This window comes from Entelurus aequoreus, linkage group LG10, assembly GCF_033978785.1.
Source record: "Entelurus aequoreus isolate RoL-2023_Sb linkage group LG10, RoL_Eaeq_v1.1, whole genome shotgun sequence".
In the NCBI taxonomy this organism is placed as follows: Eukaryota; Metazoa; Chordata; class Actinopteri; order Syngnathiformes; family Syngnathidae; genus Entelurus; species Entelurus aequoreus.
Genome location: NC_084740.1, coordinates 72,776,976 through 72,800,364, shown reverse-complemented (window position 1 = coordinate 72,800,364; position 23,389 = coordinate 72,776,976). Strand labels below are relative to the sequence as shown.

Genomic DNA, 23,389 nt, shown 5'->3' with positions numbered 1-23,389 from the left:
TGTCCTGACAGTGACCTGCTGCACCTTTAACTAACTGGTACAGTTGGAGTGTGTGCATAAGAGACACAACCAACCCGACATAAAATGCAGTTCATGTACGTTTATCGAATTCAATATTAAGAAATAATGTAGTTATGTAAAGATTTGTATTTACTATAAGCAATAACATGAACAATAAACTAAAACACTACATTGACTACAATTCAGTTGAATCCATTATGTTCTATAGTCATGTGTTTATACTCCAGATAATGTCCAAAGTTCATATGAAAAAGGAAAAAAATAAGTTGATAAGTCCAAGGGTAGAGAAAAGTGTTATCTCCTCCCATTGTAAAGCCTATTCAAAACGGATGTGCCGCTTCGGCAATTTTTGAAAAAGTAAACAAAACACAACAAATGGGCAAAAACGATGCAAAATGTAATGTTGTTTAGACATTACATCTTTAGGGGAAAGGTTTGGCTACAATATCAACTTAAATGGTACGGTCATTTTAGAAAAACGGTTGTAAATCTGTGTTCGAAGCGATGTTAAATTAGCAAATATCTCTATGGGCTTTTGAATGGACAAACTAAAATGATTACAAATTTGACAGAAACAAAGTGTAACTGTATCAAAGTACAATGTGCAAACACCTGCAGAGCCCAACGACCACGATGATGATCAGGGGCCTGCCCTGCATATTTTCATGCCATCTCCTGATAAAAATAGTTTAGAAATCATCTTAAGAGGTTCTCATGTCAATGGAGTACTTATTGCATACCGGCTTGGTGATGTCGAAGACCACGATTGCGGCCTGAGCCCCTCTGTAGTACATGGGCGCCAGGCTGTGGTAGCGCTCCTGTCCCGCAGTGTCCCAGATCTCAAACTTGACCGTGGTGTCGTCTAAACATACCGACTGGGCCAGGAAAGCAGCTGGAGAAACAAACGACACGTTAACACATCCCCATGGTTCACTTCGCTCCTCACCGGCTCCCATACTTGCCAACCCTCCCGATTTTCCCGGGAGACTCCCAAATTTCAGTGCCCCTCCCGAAAATCTCCCGGGGCAACCATCCTCCCGAATTTCTCCCAATTTCCACTCAGACAACAATATCGGGGGCGTGCCGGCCCAGTCTCATAATATCTACGGCTTCCGACACACGCAAGTGAATGCAATGTATACTTGGTCATAGGGCTGCAACTAACAACTTATTTGATAATCGATTAATCTGTCGATTATTACTTCGATTAATCGATTAATAATCGGATAAAATAGACAAACTACATTTCTATCCTTTCCAGTATTTTATTGGAAAAAAACAGCATACTGGCACCATACTTATTTTGATTATTGTTTCTCAGCTGTTTGTAAATGTTGCAGTTTATAAATAAAGGTTTATTAAAAAAAAAGTAGCCTGCGAATCGATGACTAAATTAATCACCAACTAGTTTTATAATCGATTAGTTGTTGCAGCCCTACTTGGTCAACAGCCATACAGGTCACACTGAGGGTGCCCGTATAAACAACTTTAACACTGTTACAAATATGCCCCACACCGAACAAGAATGACATACACATTTCGGGAGAACACCTGCACCGTAACACAACATAAACACAACAGAACAAATACCCAGAACCCCTTGCAACAGTAACTCTTCCGGGACCTACAATATACACCCCCAGTTACCCCCTATGCTCCCACCCCCCACCTCAACCTCTCCCCCCCCCCCCCCGCCCCCCAAATCTCCCGAATTCGGAGGTCTCAAGGTTGGCAAGTATGCCAGCTCCTCACCTCCGATGGTGGTCTCCTGAAACTCGTCAAACTGTCCCTTGACGAAGCGCAGCACCAGGCTGGACTTGCCCACGGCCATGTCGCCCAGCAGCACCAGTTTGAACTGGCAGATCTTAGTCTGTGGTAGCGTGCCGTTGGAGCGGCCAGCACCACTCCCTCTGGAGCTCATAGCGACCCGTGCGAGGGTGCCGTACCGCTGAAGGACAAGGTGGCTCTGGGATTCTGCTGGTCACTTGGCGCTGCCTCCAGCTGTGCGGTCAAGGCTGGCTGCTGATGTCCGGGGGCCAGTCTTGGTGGGAACAGTACTGCAGGAAAAAAATGGAGACTTGGAAGCATGGGACTTTTGCCATGCAATTGATTTGCATGGGACATTATTGATGGGTTACATTTGTAGGTGGTATGGTATTCAGTAACAAGATGTCTCCTCTTTATACAAACCCCGTTTCCATATGAGTTGGGAAATTGTGTTAGATGTAAATATAAACGGAATACAATGATTTGCAAATCATTTTCAACCCATATTCAGTTGAATATGCTACAAAGACAACATATTTGATGTTCAAACTGATAAACTTTTTTTTTTGTGCAAATAATCATTAACTTTAGAATTTGATGCCAGCAACACGTGACAAAGAAGTTGGGAAAGGTGGCAATAAATACTGATAAAGTTGAGGAATGCTCATCAAACACTTATTTGGAACATCCCACAGGTGAACAGGCTAATTGGGAACAGGTGGGTGCCATGATTGGGTATAAAAGTAGATTCCATGAAATGCTCAGTCATTCACAAACAAGGATGGGGCGAGGGTCACCACTTTGTCAACAAACGCGTGAGCAAATTGTTGAACAGTTTAAGAAAAACCTTTCTCAACCAGCTATTGCAAGGAATTTAGGGATTTCACCATCTACGGCCCGTAACATCATCAAAGGGTTCAGAGAATCTGGAGAAATCACTGCATGTAAGCAGCTAAGCCCGTGACCTTCGATCCCTCAGGCTGTACTGCATCAACAAGCGACATCAGTGTGTAAAGGATATCACCACATGGGCTCAGGTTCAGAAACCCACTGTCAGTAACTACAGTTGGTCGCTACATCTGTAAGTGCAAGTTAAAACTCTCCTATGCAAGGCGAAAACCGTTTATCAACAACACCCAGAAACGCCGTCGGCTTCGTTGGGCCTGAGCTCATCTAAGATGGACTGATACAAAGTGGAAAAGTGTTCAGTGGTCTGACAAGTCCACATTTAAAATTGTTTTTGGAAACTGGACGTTGTGTCCTCTGGACCAAGGAGGAAAAGAACCATTCGGATTGTTAAAGGCGCAAAGTGTAAAAGCCAGCATCTGTGATGGTATGGGGGTGTATTAGTGCCCAAGACATGGGTAACTTACACATCTGTGAAGGCACCATTAATGCTGAAAGGTACATACAGGTTTTGGAGCAACATATGTTGCCATCCAAGCAACGTTACCATGGACGCCCCTGCTTATTTCAGCAAGACAATGCCAAGCCACGTGTTACATCAACGTGGCTTCATAGTAAAAGAGTGCGGGTACTAGACTGGCCTGCCTGTAGTCCAGACCAGTCTCCCATTGAAAATGTGTGGCGCATTATGAAGCCTAAAATACCACAACGGAGACCCCCGGACTGTTGAACAACTCAAGCAAGAATGGGAAAGAATTCCACCTGAGAAGCTTCAAAAATGTGTCTCCTCAGTTCCCAAACATTTACTGAGTGTTGTTAAAAGGAAAGGCCATGTAACACAGTGGTGAACATGCCCTTTCCCAACTACTTTGGCACGTGTTGCAGCCATGAAATTCTAAGTTATTATTCGCTAAAAAAAAAAAGTTTATGAGTTTGAACATAAAATATCTTGTCTTTGTAGTGCATTCAATTGAATATGGGTTGAAAAGGACTTGCAAATCATTGTATTCCGTTTATATTTACATCTAACACAATTTCTCAACTCATATGGAAACGGGGTTTGTAGATGCAGGATATCCATCACAACAGCGTTGTAACATAAAACCCAAAACTCTCGTCATGTTGAAGTCAAAACATTTAATTGGCTTCTGTGTTTATTCCTGTGGCCATTTTTGATCGTGTGTTTATGTGCTGCTAGCATGACACCGCTATGACCACTGCAGGTTGAACGACATCTTAGATACCAAACCTAAATACCTCATCCAAGCTCACGTCACGACTCACTAGCAATATGACGTTTGAATTTAAAAATAAACACTTACCCTAAAGAACGTCGCTTGCCCGTACCGTTGACAATAACGTCGCTGCATCAGCTGGTTGACGGCATAAACACTTCCTGTTGGGAAATAGCGCATGCGCATTGGCTACCGCGCAGACGAGCGAGCGAGTTTAGAGCAACACGACCCGACGTTTAGCAACAAATTTAAAATTTTCATCAGAAACGTTTAAATACATTTGACGGAGAGCACGGAATAAATAGGCAGAGGCCAAGCAGTTTACAATTAAACATGACTATCGCGGCGTCAACGCTTGTCGCTTCCTCCGGGCCCCGTGGGGGCGCTGTGTGGCAGTAGCGAACTTTAATGGCGAACAAGGAAACGTCGACAATGGTTTCATTAGTGACTATACAAGGTGGTCAAATAGGCATTTAAAATAGCAAACAAATGTGTACGTAAACATTTTATTCCAAGAAATACAAGCACGTACCCACGTTATGACTAACGGAAAGAAGCAGAAGGGCGCTGACACAGCGGTGAGTTTCAATTTGATGTCTATTGTAGAGCACCCATGTAGTAATAGTCAGAGGTGGGTAGAGTAGCCAGACATTGTACTCAAGTAAGAGTACTGTTACTTTAGAGATGTATTACTCAAGTAAAAGTAAGGAGTAGTCACCCAAATAATTACTTGAGTAAAAGTAAAAAGTATTTTGTGAAAAAACTACTCAAGTACTGAGTAACTGATGAGTAACCTGTTCGTTTAATGATGACGGCAACAAATGCACAAAAACATAAAAATAGCAATGAGCAAATTCACTTAAGCAACTAAAACAAGAGTATATATTAAATGATACATTAACATTAAAAAAATTAAGGCAAATTGAGCCACAATAACTTAACATCACCATAGGCTCAGTAGGCAGAGATTACAAAGGAAAATAACAAGTTAGCCTTTACGCAAACCATAAACCATACTTGCCAACCTTGAGACCTCCAATATCGGGGGTGGGGGGCGTGGTTATTTACAGCTAGAATTCACCAACTCAAGTATTTCATATATATATATGTATGTATGAAATAGTGAATTCTAGCTATATATTTATTTATTTTATTTACATAGAAAGAAAAAAAATACTTGAATTTCAGTGGCTATCCATTAGATGGCAGTATTGTCCTGTTTAACTTCTCCGTTCATGATGAGTATATCATTTCGGCCACTGTGTTCAATGGAGAAGTCTGTTCTACAAAATGTACAGGCAACATACACCTTCCCCTTCGAACTGTCCTGGATGTACTGAAATTCTTGTTTCCATTCGTTTTGGAACTTGCAAGCGTATTTCTTCATCTTGCTCGTCGACGGCGTCGCCATGTCTGTAATTTCCTCGTTCTTCTGCTTCGTCTCCTCGTTGTGTGCGCAGTTGTGCACTCCACTCTCTAAAAGCCCTAGATGTTATGACGTCATTGGGCAGGCAGGCTGTTTATATTGTGGGAAAGCGGACGTGAGAACAGGCTGTCCCCACTCAGTCTCAGGTCCGCATTGAGCTGGAGGGGGCGTGGCCTCCAGCTCCGGCTGAATACCGGGAGTTTGTCGGGAGAAAATCTCTGCCGGGAGGTTGTCGGGAGAGGCGCTGAATACCGGGATTCTCCCGCTAAAAACGGGAGGGTTGGCAAGTATGCCATAAACTGATAGGTGTGGGCTGCACCTGGGAACACACTGATTGGTGTTTCTATTCATGCATGCGTGTGTGTGTGTGTGTGTGTGTGTGGGTCTCTGTCTGTTAGTGATGGGTTGATGAGGCGTCATGAAGCGTTTTGACACATTGCAAAACTGTATTGATACTGTGTCGATAAATACTGACATCTGCTGGACGTTAAAAATCCCTACAGGCAACCTATGGACCGACTCAACTGACACTGATTTTATGACCTAGTATATTCAATAATATAAACCAAGTCATTGTATTTCATTTAGGATTATTTCATATCTTCATTTAAATAAAAAAATATTTTTATCTTTTTTAGGTACAGTCAATAATGTGAACATGTATCATAACATGGAAATCTAAGAGAACGTGTTGTGAATGACGATGCTTGTGGACTGGGAATTTTTTTATTTTTTTTTACTTAAAAAAACAGTTTTTCCAACGTATTAGATTTTAGACGGTTTCTCTTCTTAGTTATTATTTCTCCGGCTGTAGAAAAGACCCGCTCACAGGGCACAGAGGAGGCGTCAGTGCGACACAGTTTGCGTATCGGTCACGTGACCGAAACAGCTCATGATTGGTCACGTGACTTTCTAAAAGCGGTACGCGCACCGACACAGGGTTTTGCTCTATGAGCTCGACGCATGCGCCGATGCATCGGTGTTGTCGGACCCATCACTACTGTCTGTCTGTCTATGAGGCTGCAGTGCGTTAATAAATGTCCCCACACGATGTACATTTGACAGTGATTCATAGCAGGGAAGCTAACATCAGCCTACGGTGACAGCCAAAATATCTACTAACGTTACTTACCGTGATGTGCTTCCTCAAATTTGACGTTGAGTTCATGTAAGCTTAAGCTTGTTGTTGTTTGCCGCTGAAACTTTATGTGCAGTTAATCATGTGACCGCCTGGCTCTGTTTGATTGGTGAAACGCAGGCATGCGATAGATCCTACTTTGAAGGTCTGTCTGACAAACCAAAACAAACAAAGCGTGCATTAACAGATCGATACAAATCAGCAGCGAGTAGCGAGCTGAATGTAGATAAATGGAGCGGAGTAAAAGTAGTGTTTTTTCTCTATAAATATACTCAAGTAAAAGTATGTTGCATTAAAACTACTCTTAGAAGTACAATTTATCCCAAAAGTTACTCAAGTAGATGTAAATGTGGTGCGTTACTACCCACCTCTGGTAATAGTCTTTGTATTCAGGTGTGTGTTGTGCACAGGTGCAGGGCACTAATGACAGCAGTGTGTTGTGCACAGGTGCAGGGCACTAATGACAGCAGTGTGTTGTGCACAGGTGCAGGGCACTAATGACAGCAGTGTGCTCAGTAAAGTGTCTGCTGCAGCTCAGGGTTACTTCCATGATCCCTTCCTGCAGCATTTTGTGTGCAAAGTGGCGAGAAGAGCTCCACTCATCAACAGGTCAGCACAAAGGTCCTGTTGTTGTTGTTGAACACACAACACATTCAAATGGATTTATTGGACATGAGTGGACAACATTGGTGTAACAAATGTCACATGTGATGACATGTGCTTGGAATGTTATGTGGGATATGCATGGGAACATGACAATGTTGTTTGCTGGTTAAATAGCATTACTCTTTTTTTAAAATTGCATGCTTTTGCCTTACCGATCTGGAGAAAAGTAGATCTTTTAATTTGAAATTAATTACAATTATTCCATTACTATGAACTGAATAAATCAATTTATACTATACATTTTTTGCATTGTCTCCCCAAAAAATTACTCTAGTATATCATATAAGTTGTTTTTTTATTTAAATGACATTTTTACTTACGCCTTTTGAATATATTAAAAGTGCTGTATAAAAGCAGTGTATTATTATAGATATTAAATTAATATTTTTTGTTTATTTATGCATGTGTATTGTGTATTCATGTGTGTTATGCATTTCAGTTTAACATTACTGCAAGAAGTATATCTATACTGTGCATTTACTATCACCTGCTTTTGTTTTATACATCTATATTTTTCTCTTATTTAGTGTAATTTAAAATATTTTATTTATTTTGCAAATTATAAAAGATCAGATTATACAATATAATGTATATTTACTATTTACTACTGTTATTAAAAAGAAAAGAAAACACACACACGTCTGTGTATGTTTTTTATGTATATACACTACCGTTCAAAAGTTTGGGGTCACATTGAAATGTCCTTATTTTTGAAGGAAAAACACTGTACTTTTCAATGAAGATAACTTTAAACTAGTCTTAACTTTAAAGAAATACACTCTATACATTGCTAATGTGGTAAATGACTATTCTAGCTGCAAATGTCTGTTTTTTGGTGCAATATCTACATAGGTGTATAGAGGCCCATTTCCAGCAACTATCACTCCAGTGTTCTAATGGTACAATGTGTTTGCTCATTGGCTCAGAAGGCTAATTGATGATTAGAAAACCCTTGTGCAATCATGTTCACACATCTGAAAACCGTTTAGCTCGTTACAGAAGCTACAAAACTGACCTTCCTTTGAGCAGATTGAGTTTCTGGAGCATCACATTTGTGGGGTCAATTAAACGCTCAAAATGGCCAGAAAAAGAGAACTTTCATCTGAAACTCGACAGTCTATTCTTGTTCTTAGAAATTAAGGCTATTCCACAAAATTGTTTGGGTGACCCCAAACTTTTGAACGGTAGTGTATGTGTGTGTGTATGTATATATATATATATATATATATATATATATATATATATATATATATATATATATATATATATATATGTATGTGTGTATGTATATATATACATGTGTGTGTGTATATATATATATATATATATATATATATATATATATATATATATATATATATATATATATATATATATCCACCCATGTATATACTGTACAAATGTGTATATAAAATGGGTGTGTGAGAAAAAATTTTTTTTTATAAAAAATAAAATCACATATACATAAAAGTATTCACAGCCTTAGCTACATACTCGATGCACTTTTGGCAGCAATTACAGCCTCAAGTCTTTTTGAATACAATGTCACAAGCTTGGCACACTTATTTTTGGGCAGTTCTATATACATACGTACGAATGTGTGTGTATTTATATATGTTTGTATGTATGTATACAGTCGTGGTCAAAAGTTTACATACACTTGTAAAGGACAATGTCATGAATGTCTTGAATTTCCAATAATTTCTACAACTCTTATTTTTTTGTGATAGTGATTAAGGCTGCAGCTAACGATTGTTTTTCTATCGATTAATCTATAGATTATTTTTTCGATTAATCGGTTAATCTATAGATTATTTTTTCGATTAATCTATAGATTATTTTTCCTTTTACCGATTATTTTTTTATTCAAAATGAAGATAAAAAAATAAATGTAGGCCCGTTTTTTCAAAAGGCATGGCTTTTATTTACAAAAAAAAAGAAGTATGGCCACTCAGTCAACATTGACAACAACATGACTAAATATTCTGTAACAATGTAAACATTTAAAACTTTTAACATTTAACAAAATTAAAAGTAGCTTATTTGCTTTTTAATGTGCAAATATAAAAGTCAACATCCAGTGCAAATCTTAATATTCTGCAATAGTATAAGCATTTCAAAAGTAAGTTGCTTATTTTGCTTTAAAATGTGCAAAACTAAAGATAAACATCCAATACAAAAAAGTGTAAAACGAAATATTCTGTAACAACAGTGTAAACATTTTAACAAAAGTGAAAGTATTGCTTATTTGCTAAAATGTGCAAAAATAAAGATAAACATCCAATACAAAAAAGTGCCAATCTAAATATTCTCGAGCACTGTAAACATTAAGTATTGCTTTTAAAATGTGCAAAATAAACATCCAGTCCAACAAAGTACACAATAACCAATTCTACTCATTCCAGTGAGTGACTAACAGTTGTAATGAAGAAAGGTTAGCATGTCTACATGCTTTGCTTCTTTTCTTGTTTACAATATTCCCAGCAGCTGAAAATAGGCGCTCAGAAGGGGTCGATGTGGCTGGAACTGAGAGCTAATTAGCCTTCACCTCAAGCCAGGACTGCGAGTGAGCTGAGCTGCAGTTTAAGTTTCTAGAAGGTCAACGGGCTCATAGTGATGTTACTAGTAGTTGACTGGGAGGTGTTTATTATCATTCAGTCCGCTGCCTGATGCTCACCTGCTAAACACCTATCTGCTCCACGCTGAAGTGCTGACTACATGCGCTCTGAATACGCACTGCTGATTGGCTGATAATGCTTCGTGTGTACCAATCAGATGGTTGTGTGGGTGGGACAATGCTTTGTGTGTACCAATCAGATGGTTGTGTGGGTGGGACAATGCTGCGTGTGTACCAATCAGATGGTTGTGTGGGTGGGACAATGCTGCGTGCTGAGACAGGCAGACGGAGCAAAGCAGCTTGTTAAGACTTTAGCTTTAGCTTAGAACTCGTTCGGTACACCCCCGTACCGAACCGAAAGCCCCGTACCGAAACGGTTCAATACAAAACACGTACCGTTACACCCCTAGCAGATACAAATGACACATTCATGTTTTTGTGTAATGATGACAACGTATGCTCGCGCGGACGATTGACTAGTTGATGGTTTTCTTTTCAAATGTTCGTTCATAGCCGTTGTGCTGCTATGATAGGCCATTTCCGCTCGACACAGTGTGCATACAACAACATTATTAGGCCGTTTATTGAAATACTCCCACACTTTTGACCACTTTTGGCATACTTTTCCCCCCTCGCTCGCACCGCTCGCATAGTCTTCTTTGATCGTCTGCTTTGCGCTTCGCCATGACGGCAGTGTGACGTCATTATGCGACGCGTCGACGCACAAAAACGGCGTCGACGTATTTACGTAACCGATGACGTCGACTACGTCGACGCGTCGTTTCAGCCTTAATAGTGATTGGAGCACATACTTGTTGGTCACAAAAAACATCCATGAAGTTTGGTTCTTTTATGAATTTATTATGTGACCATATCTGATGGGTCAAAAGTATACATACAGCAACATACATTATCAATTTTGGTGATGTAGAAAAGTTACAATCAGATCAAATTAGCTTCATGGCATGGCCTCTTAACTTCATTTGAGTGATTATGATTGACGACACCTGTTGACTTCTCTGAGCCCATTTAAATAGGGCTCATGTGATGCAGTCATTACACTCGGTTACAAACGCGACAATGGGAAAGTCAAAGGACCTCGGCACAGATCTGAAAAAGTCAGGAAAGTCTCTTGGAGCCATTTCAAAGCAGCTTAAGGTCCCAAGAGCGACTGTGCAGACAATTGTTCATAAGTATAAAGTGCATGGCACAGTTTTGTCACTGCCACGATCAAGAATAAAACGCAAGCTATCACCTGTTGCTGAGAGAAAATTGGTCAGGATGATCAAGAGTCAACCGAGATCCACCAAAAAGCAGGTCTGAAATGGATTGGATGCTGCTGGAACAAAGGTGTCAGTGTCCACAGTCAAGTGTGTTTTGCATCGGCATGGACTGAGAGTCTACCGTGCAAGAAGGAAGCCCTTGCTCCAGAAGCGACACCTTAAGGCTCGTCTAAAGTTTGCTGCTGATCACATAGACAAAGATAAGACCTTCTGGAGGAAAGTTCTGTGGTCAGATGAAACAAAAATTGAGCTGTTTGGCCACAATACCCAGCAATATGTTTGGAGGAGAAAAGGTGAGGCCTTTAATCTCAGGAACACCAAGCCTACCGTCAAGCATGGTGGTGGTAGTATTATGCTCTAGGCCTGTTTTGCTGCCAATGGAACTGGTGCTTTAAATGGGACAATGAAAAAGGAGGATTACCTCCAAATTCTTTAGGACAACCTAAAATCATCAGCCCGGAGGTTGGGTCTTAGGCACAGTTGGGTGTTCCAACAGGACAATGACCCCAAACACACGGCAAAAGTGGTAAAGGAATGGCTAAATCAGCCTAGATTTAAGGTTTTAGAATGGCCTTCCCAAAGTCCTGACTTAAACCCCATTGAGAACATGTGGACAATGCTGAAGAAACAAGTCCATGTCAGAACACCAACAAATTTAGCTGAACTGCACCAATTTTGTCAAGAGGAGTGGTCAAAAATTCAAGCAGAAGCTTGTGGATGGCTACCAAAAGCGCCTTATTGCAGTGAAACTTGCCAAGGGACATGTAACCAAATATGTATGTATACTTTTGAGCCAGCAGATTTGGTCACATTTTCAGTAGACCCATAATAAATTCATAACAGAACCAAACTTCATGAATGTTTTTTGTGACCAACGAGTATGTGCTCCAATCACTCTATCACAAAAAAATAAGAGTTGTAGAAATTATTGGAAACTCAAGACAGCCATGACATTATGTTCTTTGACCACGACTGTGTGTGTGTGTATATGTATATATGTATGTATGTGTGTTTATACTGTCTGTAATTTTGTTTATATAAAAAATATTCTGTATACTGATATCATTTTATATATTTTATCTTTTTAATGTAATATTTTCCAGATTTTATTTTTTTAAAATATTGCAAAAAATGTTGAGTTTTTTTCCATTTTACTGATAAATATGCTAAATGTTTTCACAGAGGCTATTATGTGCGCTGGAGAGCAGTGGACTGCTGCGTGCGCTCCTTCCTGCAGGTCACACAACATTGTGCCAAGCGACAGGTACTGTGGGCCAACAGCTAATGACTCATCTTTTTTTACGTGAATTAATCACAACTTCTATCTTTTGTACGTCTTTTGCAGATTTTGTCTCTGGGCGCCGGGTTCGACTCATTGTATTTTCGCCTGTGTGCAGACGGGGCGGCACTGGAGAGAGCCGTGGTGTTTGAGGTGGATTTCCCCGATGTCACGCTGCGCAAGGCGGCTCTTATCGGGTCCAATGAGACACTGGCAGGAATGTTGGACCTCCAGCAGGGACATTCTCATACAGGTTAGTAAACATTCACTGTATTATACTGCTCATATGTACTTTGTGTGTGTGTGTGTGTGTGTGTGTGTGTGTGTGTGTGTGTGTGTGTGTGTGTGTGTGTAGGACCGGTGTGTGTGTCCAGCAGTCAGTACTTCCTTTTAGGGGTGGACCTGCGACACGACTCCCTGGTTGAAGAAGCTCTGATGATGGTTGAACTGGACCAGAATGTCCCAACGCTCATTCTCTCTGAAGTGGTGCTCACCTACATGGAAACACAGCAGTGAGCTTTTAACATACATACGTATGAATGTGTGTGTATATGTATAAGTATTTATGTGTGTATGTGTGTATATATGTATGTGTTTATATGTGTGTATGTACGTGTATGTATGAATATGCATGTATATGTCTGTATTTTTGTGTGTGGGTAATAAAAGTGCTGGATCTACCAGCATGGCCTACTCCAAAGGCTTATGTGGCTTCCCACCGTGTACCAAGTGGCTATAACAACAGTTGAAGGGTTGGAGAGGAAGTTCAACAAGCACCTTCGAAAATTGTTAGGAATACCCCCGAGCTTTACATCTACGGGGCTCTACATAAGGTCGGGTCAGCTCCAGCTCCCCCTGTCTTCAGCTCTGGAGGAGTTTAAAGTCGCAAAATGCAGACTTTCCCTGACTTATAGGGACTCCCAAGATCAACTCATCAGGGAAGCTGGAATAAGAACAAGATCTGGCAAGAAGTGGGCCGCCAGCACTGCTGTTATCCAGGCAGAATCATATCTCAGGACACAAGATGCCATCGGAAGCCCCTGCACTGGAAGACAGGGTCTAGGAACATCACATTTCCAGCATTGGTCTCAGTCCACTCCCAGGGAAAAGAGGACCATGATCCAGGATGAAGTTCGAAACCTTGAAGAAGGAAGAAGAGCTAAAGCCGTCGAGCTCGCAACCCAAGGTGCCTGGACAAGGTGGAACCTTCCCAAGAGGACTGTGACGTGGAGTGAACTGTGGAGGCTGGAGCCGTTTTGTATTTCCTTTCTGCTCCGGGCAGTATACGACACCCTGCCGACCCCAGTCAACTTGCATAGGTGGGGAATGAGGGAGGACCCGCTGTGCAGGTTGTGTGGCGGTAAAGGAACTATGGCACTAGGGGTGTAACGGTACGTGTATTTGTATTGAACCGTTTCGGTACGGGGGTTTCGGTTCGGTACGGGGGTGTACCGAACGAGTTTCTAAGATAAAGTCTTAACACGCTGCTTTGCTTCTTCTGCCTCTGTCTCAGCACCCAGCATTGTCCCATCCACACAACCATCTGATTGGTTCCATACCAAGCGGTAACAGCCAATCAGCAGTGCATATTCAGAGCGGTAACAGCCAATCAGCAGTGCGTATTCAGAGCGCATGTAGTCAGTGCTTAGCGTTTAGCAGGTGAGCATCAGGCAGCAGGCTCTCTCCAAATGACGATAAACACCTCCCAGTCAACTACTAGTAACATCACTATGAGCCCGTTTACGTTCTAGAAACTTAAACTGCAGCGCAGCTCGCTCGCAGTCCTGGCTTGAGGTGAAAGCTAATTAGCTTTTAGCGTAACGTCTGCTCATTTTGCTGTGTGTTTGTGTGTGTGTGTGTGTGTGTGTGTGCGCGCGCGTTCAGGGATGAATAGTCTCTCCTCTCGCTATTGTACTATTTTTTTCAGCTATAGTTACATTAATCATTAGTAATGCAGCAGCCTAGTTTTGAATGGCAGGGTCCCTGCTATCACATGTTGATAAAAATATAACATTCACATAATAAAAATCAACTACAGGCTTCCCAAATGCTGTAATAAATTAAGCATGATGAGTTGACTTGAAACTGTTTAATGTTGCACTTTTTATATGTAGAAGAAAAGTTTTGTCATTTTATTTATTCTGAGCAACAACTTGAGGCAGTTTAATGTTGATTAACATGGGCAGAATTATTATAGTGTTCCCAATGTTAAAAGGATAAAGCCATTGTTTACAAATTTGGTAAATAACTAAAAAAGGTATATTTTGTTGTTTTCTTACTGTACCGAAAATGAACCGAACCGTGACCTCTAAACCGAGGTACGTACTAAACCGACATTTTTGTGTACCGTTACACCCCTATATGGCACACATTCTTTCGGGGTGCAAAACAGCATTGACCCAGGGAAGATACAGGTGGCGCCATGACATGGTGTTTGCAATGCTCGCAGACATATTTGAGCAAGAGAGGAGAAAGAAACACCCAGCCAAAACTAAGCCACAGTGGAGCACCATCACCTTCGTGAAAGAGGGTCATAGACCAGTCGTCCAAGACCAAGCCAGGTAAAACCTCCTGCAGTTGGCCCAGGGTTGGAAGACCTGGGGAGGAAGCGCCTCTTCCCAGAGACGGCACTGTCCACCACTCAGAGACCAGACATAGTTACAGTATGTGGTCCCCAGAGGGAAAGAAAATCATCCTGGTGGAACTTACTGTCCCGTGGGAAGAGGGATGTGAGGAAGCGGCAGAGAGGAAGAAAACAAAGTACGAACAACTTGTCCAGGACTGCCTTGACAAGGAGTGGACAGCATGGCTGATCACAGTGGAAGTTGGATGTCGAGGATTCCCTGCTCAATCTGTGTGGAATCTGATGACAAAAGTCGGATCGAGAGGTCACTTGAGGAAAACAGCCGTTCGTAGGCTGGGAGAAGCGGCAGAGAGAGCCTCCTGTTGGCTCTGGCATAAGAGAGAGGACAATAGCTGGAAGCCTGGAAGAGAGGGGCAGTGATCTGGCCAATCACTGCTGACCCACCACCCGGAAAGTGTTGTGGTTAAAGGTTGAAACACTCTGTAAAAGTTGGGGACCACCTGATGACCTCTTGTCCAGGCCAAAGCTTTATCCATTAGAAATGTATTATAATAGCATATTTGATGTATTTGCAAACATACTCTCATCTGACATGTTACATGCTGTCCATCCAGGTCTAATGACATCATCGCTTGGGCAGCAAGGTTCCTGCCCCACTCGCTCTTCGTGATGTACGAGCAGATTCGTCCTCACGATCCGTTCGGTCGCGTCATGCAGGAACATTTCCTCAAAGTGAATTCTCCCTTGCATGCGCTCCAGCAATACAGCAACACTGACGCACAAAGACAAAGGTTCCTCAGCAAGGTGTGTGATGGCGCAATACAAAACACGCTTTGTTTATTTGCAAATATGTGTTGTTGTTGTTGTGTTCAGGGGTGGGACGAGTGTGTGTGCGTGGACATGAATGACTTCTTCCTCACCATGATCCCACACGAGGAGAGGCTCCGAGTGGAAAGTTTGGAGCCCTTTGACGAGTACGAGGTCAGTTTTAGTCGTCAGCCATTGAAATATATGATCAAGAATGCTGTAATTAAAGCACACTTTTTCCATGTACTTGGGGGGAAAAGATGTGGAGTCCATTCTGATATTTACCATTTTGTAAAACAGCCAATGTAAATATGCTGAGAAGTTTTATTGACATAAAACAGGTTTATTTTATAGACAGAAGTTAAATTAATAGCATGAACTTCTTACATTATACTGTTTGCTCCCACATCTTTCTCAAAATATTTCAACTTTCTTTTTCTAATAAAGCATTGATAGTATTGTGACTATAATTTTTCATAACTTTTCTCTATTACATTTTCTGAAATTTGCAACCTTATCGCGTTTTTTTCTCGTATTTTTTTCAGTCGTAGTAATTTTAGCACGTTTTTTATGTAATACTTCAACTTTATGCTTTTTTTTTCTTAAAATTATAACTTTGTTGTAAACCTACAACTTTTTCTCATAGAATATTTTTCCCCCCCTAATATGACTATTTTAATCATGTTTTGAATTTATTGTTGTAAAATGACAACTTTATTGTTGTAAAATTTAATATTTTTTCTCATAAGATAACATTATTTTCGTAATATAATGGCTCTATTTGGATCTATATTTTGAATGTATTCTCATAAAATGACATTTATTGATAAAATCACCACATTGTTGTATAATCACAATTTTTTTTTACTGTTATGACTGTATTTTGATTATATTTCACATTTATTTTCAAATAATTACTGCTGTTTCTTCGTGAAGTGGTATTTTTACAATGTAAAAAATTAAAACACAGCTGCGGGCCGGAAAGCACCTCAATTTGGTCACTTCTCAATTATGTTGATCCAAAAGCCCAAATACAATTATTTGGTCGAAAGTTTATTTTTTTTAACTTAATGGTTTGGACTGTATGAGAAAGTAACAAAAAGACTTATCTTTGATCACAAATAACAGTATTAGCACAACAGAACCAGTGTCGTAAACTGCTGAGTCAGCGTGAGCAGCTCTTACTTAACATGTCACTAATTAGCAGTGTTGGGTTAGTTACTGAAAAACAGTTACTAGTTACTTTATTTCAAAAGTAACTCAGTTACTTACACCAAAAAGTAATGCGTTACTGTGAAAAGTAACTATTTAGTTACTTCATCCATCCATTTCTACCGCTTGTTACTTCTTTTTTTATTTTATTTTTAAGGCTCCCATTAATGCCTTTTTAGCCTTCATTTCAGTACTGTTATTGCACTGGAGAATAATACAATCTGTTGATCAACTTGACATGCATTTGCATCACTGAACTCTGCTAAGCAATGTGGTCTACATACAACACACGAAGACAAAGATATGTTTCAAAGGGCCAATTTATTTTGGGCCAGAACAAGTTGACAAAACTATTTTAAATAGCTGCAACATAACCTACATAAGTAACAACAAACTGTATAATAACATGTTACAACATAGCTGTAAACCTGGCTTCACCCAAGGAAGGCACACATGACATGATTATATGTCATGTCACTATATACCGCACACATACTGCTATACACACGCCTAACCAGGCCTTTTTTTCTTTCAAGGAATTGTGAAATAAAATCATGTCTTCAGTGAAGCCCAGAACACTCTACGCATTTCCCCAGTTTTAGTTTAGAGAAAAGGAAAGATTGGCCTGGCCCACTAGCATCCCTCTTTGTTTGTGAACTTTATAGTTTATACATTTAGAGTGATGTGATAATCAAACACTCTAGAAGTATAGAATGAAAGAGTATATAAGAGAATTGACAGTGTGTGTACCTTCAGTGATGAATGATGAGCAGAGGCAGAGTTTGGAGTGTCTTCTTTAGCTTGCTTTCCATTGTTATGTGCTCACTGTCCACTGTGTCCAGGAACTTGGAAAATGTTTTCGTGCCATTTGCTGTTTGACGCCCGCTATCATGCTAATTAGCTGCCTGAAATCGGGTGACTCCACTGTAGAAATAGCCTGCATGTCTTCTAGCACATACCCTGCAATGGCTCTATCAATGTTGTCCTGGCGAGCAGTGCCTCCGTTAAAATCCTTAGGTGGTGGTGGAGCCGAAGTGAAGTGTGTCTCTCTTTACTAGCTTTGTCGAAGCATGTTGCTTTTTTAGCTGTTTCAGCAGATTTGAATTGCTGTTTTGGGCAGTAGATAGGATCTTTGATCCAAGACACAACTTACATTTTACTAAAATTGTATTTTCTTTGTGCTGTACAAAAGAAAAGTAGTGAGAATATCTCCATGTTACTCTGCTTCGGCTCCACCATGATGTCTTGTTAGTAAACACAGACACGCACCCCCCCACACAGCGCCTCTTCTCTTCCTTGTGACACAGAAGGACGACACTGCAGCGCTCCAATAAAACACACTCAGATCTTCTGTTTCTAGCCGATACTACATAAAAAATAACGTAAAATAACGCGTCATGTAGTAACGGTAACTGAGTTACTGAATATAACAAATAATGCGTTAGACTACTAGTTATTGCCGAAAATAACTTTGTAACGTGTTAGTCCCAACACTGCTAATTAGTGATCCTGGTAGTTAATTGCTTTTGTCAATCACACACACCTGGCAACTACAGAAGATTGCTTTAAAATAATTACAGGTGTTCATTGGAATATCTTTGGTAATAACTGCCTTTTTTCCATTTTTTGCCAGGAATGGCACCAGAAATGCTGTCACTACTTCATCCTCACAGCATCTCGAGGTTCTGTCTTAGTGCCGTCCTTGCTCGTCCATCCTCCAGGTGCTCATTATCTCTTTCTTTTCTTTAATGCCTTTGCAGCATAAACTGTGAATTCTTCCCCTCAGTGACCCTAAAAAGTCTGTCTTGGAGCCCCGTTGCCCTCCCAGTGAGGACACTCCCGGTCCGAGTGGAGGGTCTCAGCATGGCCTCCACCTGCTTGGACGTAGGACACGTCCTCCTCACTGGCGGCTCCTGCAGACGTGGCAGAGGAGCTCCAAGTCGACTCCTGCTCAAAGGCCCTGGAGGCTGGACATGTGTGGGTGTCGAACCTTCCACGCATTTGGGTGTCCGCCTGTACCACACGGTCACCTCCACTCCAGGAGGAGGTGCGGTCGTATACGGCGGTCGATGCTCTCCTCTCAAGCCGATCGAGGGCCTCGTCAAAGTGGGCCATCATGGTGGGTCACTTCAAGAGGAGCAGATGGTCTGCACAGGTGAGCGTCCTCCGCTCAGGTGGAGACACACTGCTACTCTGCTCTCTCATAAAGGTAACCCCTTATTTATCTTTTTAATTATTTATTAATGAGAAACTGAATTATGTTGTAATTAGGGATGTCCAATAATGGCTTTTTTGCCGATATTCCGATATTGTCCAACTCTTAATTACCAATACCGATATATACAGTCGTGGAATTAACACATTATTATGCCTAATTTGGACAACCAGGTATGGTGAAGATATGGTTCTTTTTTAAAAAAAATTAATAAAATGAAATAAGATAAATAAATTAAAAACATTTTCTTGAATAAAAAAGAAAGTAAAACAATATAAAAAACAGTTACATAGAAACTAGTAATTAATGAAAATGAGTAAAATTAACTGTCAAAGGTTAGTACTATTAGTGGACCAGCAGCACGCACAATCATGTGTGCTTACGGACTGTATCCCTTGCAGACTGTATTGATATATATTGATATATAATGTATGAACCAGAATATTAATAACAGAAAGAAACAACCCTTTTGTGTGAATGAGTGTAAATGGGGGAGGGAGGTTTTTTGGGTTGGTGCACTAATTGTAAGTGTATCTTGTGTTTTTTATGTTCATTTAATAAAAAAAAAACCATACCGATAATTTTAAAAAACGATACCGATAATTTCCGATTGTACAGGCCGATATTATCGGACATCTCTAGTTGTAATTGTATGCATGTTCGAAATAAAGTGACACCTTAACCATAATTATGTTTTTGTACATAGGAAAAAACCTGCTATTTGTCTTTGGTGGTAAAAATGAGAGTGAAGCGGTGTTGGGCGGTGGCTACTTCCTGGATGTTGATCAGCAGCACTGGGTTGAGGTGAGCCCGGTACATATTGTACATAATTTGCTTTATTTTCATCTTCATATTAGAATGTTTTAATGTATTATTCCGTGATGTCTGAGTGATTTTGTTCCAGTTGGAACAACAAACTGTCGGCAATCGTATTTATTTATTTTACACGTTCGATAATCAACAAAGGCGCTGGCGACCTGATTGTCACATGACCCGAAACAACCAATGGAGGAGCAACCTGACTCAAGGCGGAAGTAAAGCGCATAACTAATCGATACAAGCTAACAATTGTGGAAATTAGTTTTATAAAAATGGAGTTGTGGGGAATATACATGTTTACTTAAGTGTGCCCCACAAGGATGACCACCAACGTGTTGGCAAGAAATAACCACCACAATGAAGTTAGCATGGAAGCTAACAGTTAGCAAAGCTTCTTCTGTGTAGATTTCCGACTGTCTTTAGTGCACAGCGGCGCATTGCTGCCTCCCACAGGCCAGGCCGGGTGTTACATCAACATGTTGAACGTGTAACGTTCAACCTGCGTTTGTTTCAGGTGCCGGTAGAGGGCGCAGCACCAGAAGACCGCCATTCCCACTCGGCGTGTCTCTACCAGGGAGGAGTGGTGGTCTTTGGGGGGCTGGGAAGAAAAGGAGAGCCGCTTGGGGACACCACCATACTGAAGCCCAGAGAGGGAGGCTTCTGCTGGGAGAGGATAGACGTGCAGCCCCCGCCTTGTCCCAGGTGTGTTCATCACAAGGATGATTATTATCAATCTAAATCAGTGGTTCTTAACCTTGTTGGAGGTACCGAACCCCAGCAGTTTCATATACGCATTCACTGAACTCTTCTTTAGTGAAAAACAAAATGTTGTTTTTTTTCAAATTCAAGACAAAGTTATATGTTTTTGGTAACACTTTAGTATGGGGAGCATATTCTAAGTAACAAAGACTTAATTTAGAGTTTTTTGTTAGGGTCAGGGTTAGAGGGTTAGGGTTATAATAAGGCCATGCCGAATAAGGCATTAATAAGTACTTAATAATGACTAGTTAAGAGCCAATATGTTACTAATTTGCATGTTAATAAGCAACTAATTAATGGTGAATATGTTCCCCATACTAAAGTGTTACCATGTTTTTTTTACTGGTGCATAAAATGAACCGTGCATGAACATCACATCTCTCGTTTATGTTTTACTTGGTAAACACTTGAACACAACATTCTTACTATTGATGTACTTGATAGACATTTGAACGCAACAATCTCGTTAAGGTTTTACTTGGTAAACACTTGAACACAACATTCTTACTTTTAATGTACTATGTAGACATTTGAATGCCACACTATTATTTTACTTGGTAAACACTTGAACACACCATCCTTACTATTGATGTACTTAATAGACATTTGAACGCAACAATCTCGTTAATGTTTTACTTGGTAAACACTTGAATGCAACATTTTTACTATTGATGTACTTAATAGACATTTGAACGCAACACTCCCACTATTATTTTACATGGTAAACACTTGAACACAACATTTTTACTATTGATGTACTTAATAGACATTTGAACGCAACACTCCCACTATTATTTTACATGGTAAACACTTGAACACAACATTCTTACTATTGATGTACTTGATAGACATTTGAACGCAACAATCTCGTTTATGTTTTACCTGGTAAACACTTGAACGCAACATTCTTACTATTTATCTACTTAGTAGACATTTGAACGCAACACTCTCGTTTATGTTTTACTTGGTAAACACTTGAACGCAACATTTTTACTATTGATGTACTTAATAGACATTTGAACGCAACAATCTCGTTAATGTTTTACTTGGTAAACACTTGAACACAACATTCTTACTTTTAATGTACTTAGTAGACATTTGAATGCAACACTATTATTTTACTTGGTAAACACTTGAACACACCATCCTTACTATTGATGTACTTAATAGACATTTGAACGCAACAATCTCGTTAATGTTTTACTTGGTAAACACTTGAATGCAACATTCTTACTATTGATGTACTTAATAGACATTTGAACGCAACACTCCCACTATTATTTTACATGGTAAACACTTGAACACAACATTCTTACTATTGATGTACTTAATAGACATTTGAACGCAACACTCCCACTATTATTTTACATGGTAAACACTTGAACACAACATTCTTACTATTGATGTACTTAATAGACATTTGAACGCAACACTCCCACTATTATTTTACATGGTAAACACTTGAACACAACATTCTTACTATTGATGTACTTAATAGACATTTGAACGCAACAATCTCGTTAATGTTTTAATGTTCAAACAACAAAACCAACACAGTACATAAACTCACAACAAATGACACACCTGCAAATCAGTCTGACTTCTGCTGTTGTCGTATCCGTAATACGCCGATAGGGAGAAGTTTGTATTTACACGATGAGTCGGGTGTGTTTTGACCTCCGCCGAACCCCTGAGCCGACTCACCGAACCCCTAGGGTTCCATCGAACCCAGGTTAAGAACCACTGGTCTAAATCAATGCTGCAAACTTTCTTTTAGAGGAGGGTGTTGAACCATGTGACTTCTCACAGCCAATCAGCAAAGACTGCTTTTAATTCAATACAATGAAAGGCATTTGTAGGTTTATCATTAAAATGTGTACTTTTAGTGTAAAATGTATACAACAACAATGTAGTATATATTTATAATATACTATATAGTATGTGTGTGTGTGTGTGTATGTTTTGAGTTTAAATGATTTGAATGAGGAGTGCAGTACTTGGCAGCAACCAGCAGAGGCAGTGTTGATTCAATCTCAAACTAGTTTGCTTTTGTTTAGCAGAATTTGCTTGGAGAAGAAAACAAGTGTTAGATTTGTGTGTACTTTCAGGTACTCTCATTCCGCCCACGTGCTCGGTGAGCAGCTGATTGTGGTGGGCGGAGTTTGGCTGCATTCGGACGGCGTGCCGGGTGTGGCCGTGATGGGGCTGGACACGTGCTGCAGCATGGAGTTCCGTCTGGACACGGTGAGGTTGAAAAGGTTAAAACAGTCACAGCTGGACAGCGAGTGAAAGTGTTGTCCTTAGAGCTCAGTGCCGTACCCGCTGATGTTGCACTCCTTTTGCTCCGAGCTGACGGACCAGAAGGAAGCTGAGCTGCTGCTTATTGGCGGAGGAGGAAACTGTTTCTCCTTTGGGACGCATTTCAACCCTCAGCTGGTTTCTGTGGACCTGCAGCCTGCGATCAGGTAGTGCACCTTTTTAATTAACACATGTGGTTTGTTTCATGCTAACTGTGGTGCTAGTGCACCATCTAGTGCACTGCTTCTTAACCTGGGTTCGGTGGAGGTCAAAACACACCCGACTCATCGTGTAAATACAAACTTCTCCCTATCGGCGTATTACGGATACGGCAACAGCTGACTGATTTGCAGGTGT

At 40.4% G+C, this 23,389-nt stretch overlaps 2 protein-coding genes across 4 annotated transcripts in view; one reads left to right on the top strand and one right to left on the bottom strand.

The window, feature by feature from the left end:
• The window catches only part of rab5b (RAB5B, member RAS oncogene family), a 9,240-nt gene extending 5,068 nt beyond the window's left edge, over positions 1–4,172 (bottom strand). Inside the window, exons 1-3 of the mRNA XM_062061641.1 lie at positions 4,017–4,172; positions 1,774–2,078; positions 762–913 (exon numbers count right to left, since the gene is read on the bottom strand). Coding sequence (XP_061917625.1) covers positions 762–913; positions 1,774–1,942 — 321 coding nt within the window. The 5' untranslated portion in view covers positions 1,943–2,078; positions 4,017–4,172. The remainder of the gene's footprint in view (positions 1–761; positions 914–1,773; positions 2,079–4,016) is intronic.
• Positions 3,957–23,389, top strand: lcmt2 (leucine carboxyl methyltransferase 2). 3 transcript variants are annotated; one of them, XM_062061631.1, is made up of 14 exons: positions 3,957–4,507; positions 6,978–7,102; positions 12,242–12,323; positions 12,405–12,591; positions 12,694–12,850; positions 15,537–15,726; positions 15,796–15,903; positions 18,575–18,662; positions 18,728–19,096; positions 19,863–19,960; positions 20,490–20,677; positions 22,843–22,978; positions 23,039–23,199; positions 23,257–23,389. In XM_062061631.1, exons 1-14 carry the CDS (start codon positions 4,469–4,471, stop codon positions 23,372–23,374), a joined length of 2,046 nt encoding a protein of 681 aa, XP_061917615.1. In that variant the 5' UTR covers positions 3,957–4,468; the 3' UTR covers positions 23,375–23,389. The 3 variants fall into 3 exon arrangements, with proteins under 3 accessions (XP_061917615.1, XP_061917613.1, XP_061917616.1); XM_062061629.1 differs by having other exon boundaries at positions 18,728–19,150; XM_062061632.1 differs by lacking the exon at positions 23,257–23,389 and having other exon boundaries at positions 3,958–4,507; positions 18,728–19,150; positions 23,039–23,203.